This window comes from Plectrocnemia conspersa, unplaced genomic scaffold (assembly GCF_051122295.1).
Source record: "Plectrocnemia conspersa isolate PC_06_02 unplaced genomic scaffold, ASM5112229v1 ptg000014l, whole genome shotgun sequence".
In the NCBI taxonomy this organism is placed as follows: domain Eukaryota; kingdom Metazoa; phylum Arthropoda; class Insecta; order Trichoptera; family Polycentropodidae; genus Plectrocnemia; species Plectrocnemia conspersa.
Window position 1 is genome coordinate 656,686 of NW_028277178.1, and position 4,513 is coordinate 661,198.

Here is a 4,513-nt window from a genome sequence, read left to right on the forward strand (position 1 = left end):
AATTGTTGTTTTATAAAAAAATACCTCATTTATTTTTTTGTCATATAAATGGGATATATTGGTTTTTGTGACCATGATAACTAACATATTTTTAATTGGATTTACCATCATCTTCGTTTACATAATAAGTTCCTTAGCTTGTCTGATTCATTATCTTAATTAAAATTAAAAATGGCGGCTAATAAAATAAATAACTTTGATTAAAAAATCCTAAAGTAAAAGGAGTAAAAAGGTCTTGAATTAAAAATTGCTATTATTTATTTTACATAAAACACTTTTTGCTACATGTTTTTATCACATACATAAATTCGTAGTATGTACATATGCATTAATATACATATACATATATAAATTTATTATATAAGGTAGTTTTGTTCCGAAGATTATGTAAAGATTTTTAAAACTTATCTGAAACATTAATCTTGTAAATATCCCAACTATAATCGTTAACTAATTTGATCCGTCATATTGTTTTAAAATGGCAGCAATAAAAAATCATAAATAAATCGGTTTAAAATGCATACAGAAAAAAATAAAAAATGTTTTAAAATTTAAAATTTAATTCTTATAAAAACTTTCATTAAAATTAAACTAATCTTAGATTAATTTTGAGCTCATTTAAAAAATAATCCATCAAATTAATTCAGATTTTTTCTCCCGGAAAATTCGTCAACAATTATTAGTAATAATTTTAAGTATCCGCGGTGAAAGTATTTATAACTTATTGTTAGAAAAATATGAAAATCTATTAAAATATTTCCTCTCGGAAAATGTCGCAAATTTTTTATATAGACCTTACGTTTTAAGCTAGGAAATCAATATAAAAAAATATTACGTTTTAAAATGCATAACATTTATATAGATGAATGCAAATTACATTTATATAGATGAATAAAACCTGTATCTAAGGGATGTTCTGCTCCGGATAGCAGCGCTTCTCAAACTGAAATCCACAGTCATCCGTAGAAGTGAGCGTATTTGCCTCTTCCACCGCTCGCCACCTTCTCATTATAAATTTGGTGAAATTCTCTCACAGCATATCATTCATTTTCGGTCTTCCGTCGTGTGTTGACTAAGAAAGCAAGTGGAAGCCTTCCCCACTTGCTACACACAAAAACAAACACACACACAAGAAACACTAAAAAGTGCAGAAAAAATGAAAACTTCGGTGAGTAGACAGTGTCACGTGAAAGTAAACGCGATTTTTTCGTAGACGATCGATTACCGCGAGATGTAATTGTAGTGATTAGTGATTGAAAGGACGAGAAAGTGATTTATTTTTCTACACTTTGCGGTTTTTGAATTAGTGGCATTGAACTTTAAGTGTAAATAATCAAATTCATTCATAAATATGGAAAAAAATACTCAAAATAAATATTTATTTAGAGAAACATTTTAAATTTATTATTTGCATCAACAAATTTTATATTTTTTATATATAATAGACATTTTTAATGTATTAACAAAGCTTTTTAACACATTTTCTTTTGAGTGATTTTTCATTATGAATTAATAAAAATCTTTTACTTTAAATATTTATTTTAACAATTTTATATATTGTTGTAACTATATGTAAAATAAAAATTAATTAAATAACTAACATAAATTAATACATTATTTTAAAATTAAAAAATATGTATGTATATAAATATCAAAGTAAATGTTTATGATTTATATTGATAGAGAAAAAATTGATAAAAATCTCTTTGCGAATTCGAAAAATAAATTAAGCAAATTTATATATTTATATAATAATATCAAACTCTATTAAAACAGGGGTAGATCAATATTTATTTCGATTACTATTTATTATACTGATTTGTTGTTTAATATAGAATATTTAAAAGCTATTTTAAAACGAGTTAATTAACTATAAAATCAATTAGAATTCTACAGACGCTTTAAAAGTAGATGTTTATTAGATACAATATGTTTCTGCAAGAGTTTTTAAAGGCCACAAATAAATAAAAAAGCAACAAATTTATTTTTAGAAAATGTATTTGCTATTCAATATTTACTTTAAAATATTGATTAATTAAATAGATGACAAAGATCAACTCGTTTACTCATCTCCAAGTAAATTTGTTTATTGCCATTTTTTTGAACAAGAGTAATTGGCATGAAAGTGCTTGTTTTTTTATTGAGTCGGCAATCAAGTCCGGTTCTCTCGCGGCCTTGAAACATCATCATGATTCACGGTCGACTTTTCCCGTTCATTTTGCATATGCTCAGATTTTCAAGTTCCGGTTGTGAGAGTTAAACAAAAAACACAGTCCCTTCATGTCGTGAAAGTGTCAAGTGGACTGCGCTATTGTCTTACAGGCAATTTCTCTTGACCCACTGCAATAGTAGCCCTTTGAAATCGGATCGATCTGTGATCTGGGTTAGAGTCGCATTTCGTTAAAATCGGATCAGATTCTCGGCGCCACTCTTATTTTCTAAGATCCGCTAACGTGTTTATTATCTTTACAGACATTAATCGTCTTGGCAGTAGCCTGCTTGACATTGACCACAGCTAAGAAAGAACATAAGCGACCCCAAAAATTAGACAAGCATGAATTCCTAGACAAAGGAAAAAGAGAAGCTGCCATTCATTCTGCATATCCACCCAGATCTTCACATCTGATGCATCTCCAACCAGCTGGCGGATCTTTGAGCATCGGAGCGGGATACTCCTTCGGAGGATCTAAGCCTCCATCTTATAGCTACAGTCCATCTTTCAGCAGCTCTCACATTCCGACAATCAGCGGATCGCATCACTTCGGCGGCAACTATGGCGGAGGAAACTATGCCGGAGGATACTACTCGACTCCGTCGTTCGCTCATCAAGGATTCAGCGCGCAATCTGCACCGCAAAAAATCAGATACACATCAATCAGCGGATACCAGCTCCCTAAAGGCCTAGGACAAAAGTTCAACACAGGATCTTTAAACTCTCTATCTAACACTGGGCCTCAATCTTTCGGTCAAGCTCATCTAGTACCTAAACAGCCTCAAATATCATTCGGCGTACCTCACTATGCTCAATTAAGCAAACCAGATTCAACATACGGCACTCCATTATCTTACTCAATGCCACACATCAATTCACAGCCTTCTTATGCTGCTGGAATACAAGGTTTAGGAGCATTTGCTACCCCTGGATCGCACTCAGGACTATCGGGACAATTAGGACACTCAGGTTTATCCGGACAATTCTCACACGCAGGAATACCAGCGCAATTATTCGCACCAGCCAATTCGCAAGAGTATAACTTACCATCAGTGTCTTATGATTATCCAGGAGGATCGCAGTTAGGTCATTTCGCCTTCGGTGGATTGGACAACTCGATCGGATTCTCTACTGCTAGCAAGAAATACGCTCCTTTAATAAGCAGCTTAAAAAATCAACCTCAATATCAACTGGGCGCTAACTATGGATTACCGACAAACACAGAGTTTAAACCTTCCGTATATTTAGGATCATCTGCTGTGGCAGCTTCACACGCAAATCGCGGATATTCGCACGTGTCTCCAGCGCCTACTTACGAAACACCAACGACTAGCCATTCTTCGCTATTATCAGCAAATCCTATTTATGTATCTAATAAGATCATGGGAGAAGCTACTCACGCGCCTAGTTTCGACGTGAATTCCATCTCGCACGAGCAACAAGCTCAGCACGACTTTCAAGGAAGCGTATCGATGACTGGTTCTTATGAACTACCTTCATCCGGTCATTCGGCTTCGTCGTTGAACTTCGGAGGACATCAAGGGCTATATGCATCACCTTCAATCAATTACGCGATTCCTCAATTCAGACACGAGGGTATCCAATCTAATCTAGGATCTGATCACGCTACATTGGCATCTGTGTATGCAGCTCAATCTGACAATCACGAGTCTTACTCTGCACCACAACACGGAAGCATATCTTCAGGATTCAGCGGATTCTCCAACAATCATGAATCATTCGGTAATGTAGTACCAGCTTATGAATCTGCTTACTCTAAGCATAAGCTATCGGCGTTGAGCGACGATCAGAACAATTATTCTGATGGAAGTCACAATGTGGCGTCTTTCGGAAGCACTGAAGATTCTAAGGATCAGAAGTCTTATGGCTATCAAGGAGCTTATTCGAACACTAAGAATTCTTATTCCGTCGCTCCGGAAGAATACAGAACGAACGAAGGAAAATACGATACGATCAAGTACAGCCACGACTTTAATAGAGATCAGATGTAAATCTTTTACGGCACGCTTCGTGGGAAGTGTGTTAGTTTCCGAAAAGTACTAAAGTCACTAGCTTGTTAATTGTTTAATTAGTTTAATTAGGATATCATAAAAGTGTTGCGTTACTGTGCCACTTAGACTGTGAAGAATATGTATAAGTATAGTAGAAAGTAAAAAGATTTCAGACGCGGATTGAAATCGGATAGTTTCAAGTTCTGCATATATGACTTGTGTATTTAATATTTATTGAATGAAACATGCACTATTATGTATTTTTGTTGTAATAAAACGTTGATGATAA

General features: G+C 33.9%; 1 protein-coding gene across 1 annotated transcript; it reads left to right on the plus strand.

Annotated features, from left to right (window-relative positions):
* Window positions 1-1,042: 1,042 nt before the first annotated feature.
* Window positions 1,043-4,513, plus strand: LOC148225913 (uncharacterized). The gene is made up of 2 exons (XM_088204898.1): window positions 1,043-1,168; window positions 2,473-4,513. Exons 1-2 carry the CDS (start codon window positions 1,157-1,159, stop codon window positions 4,222-4,224), a joined length of 1,764 nt encoding a protein of 587 aa, XP_088061024.1. The 5' UTR covers window positions 1,043-1,156; the 3' UTR covers window positions 4,225-4,513.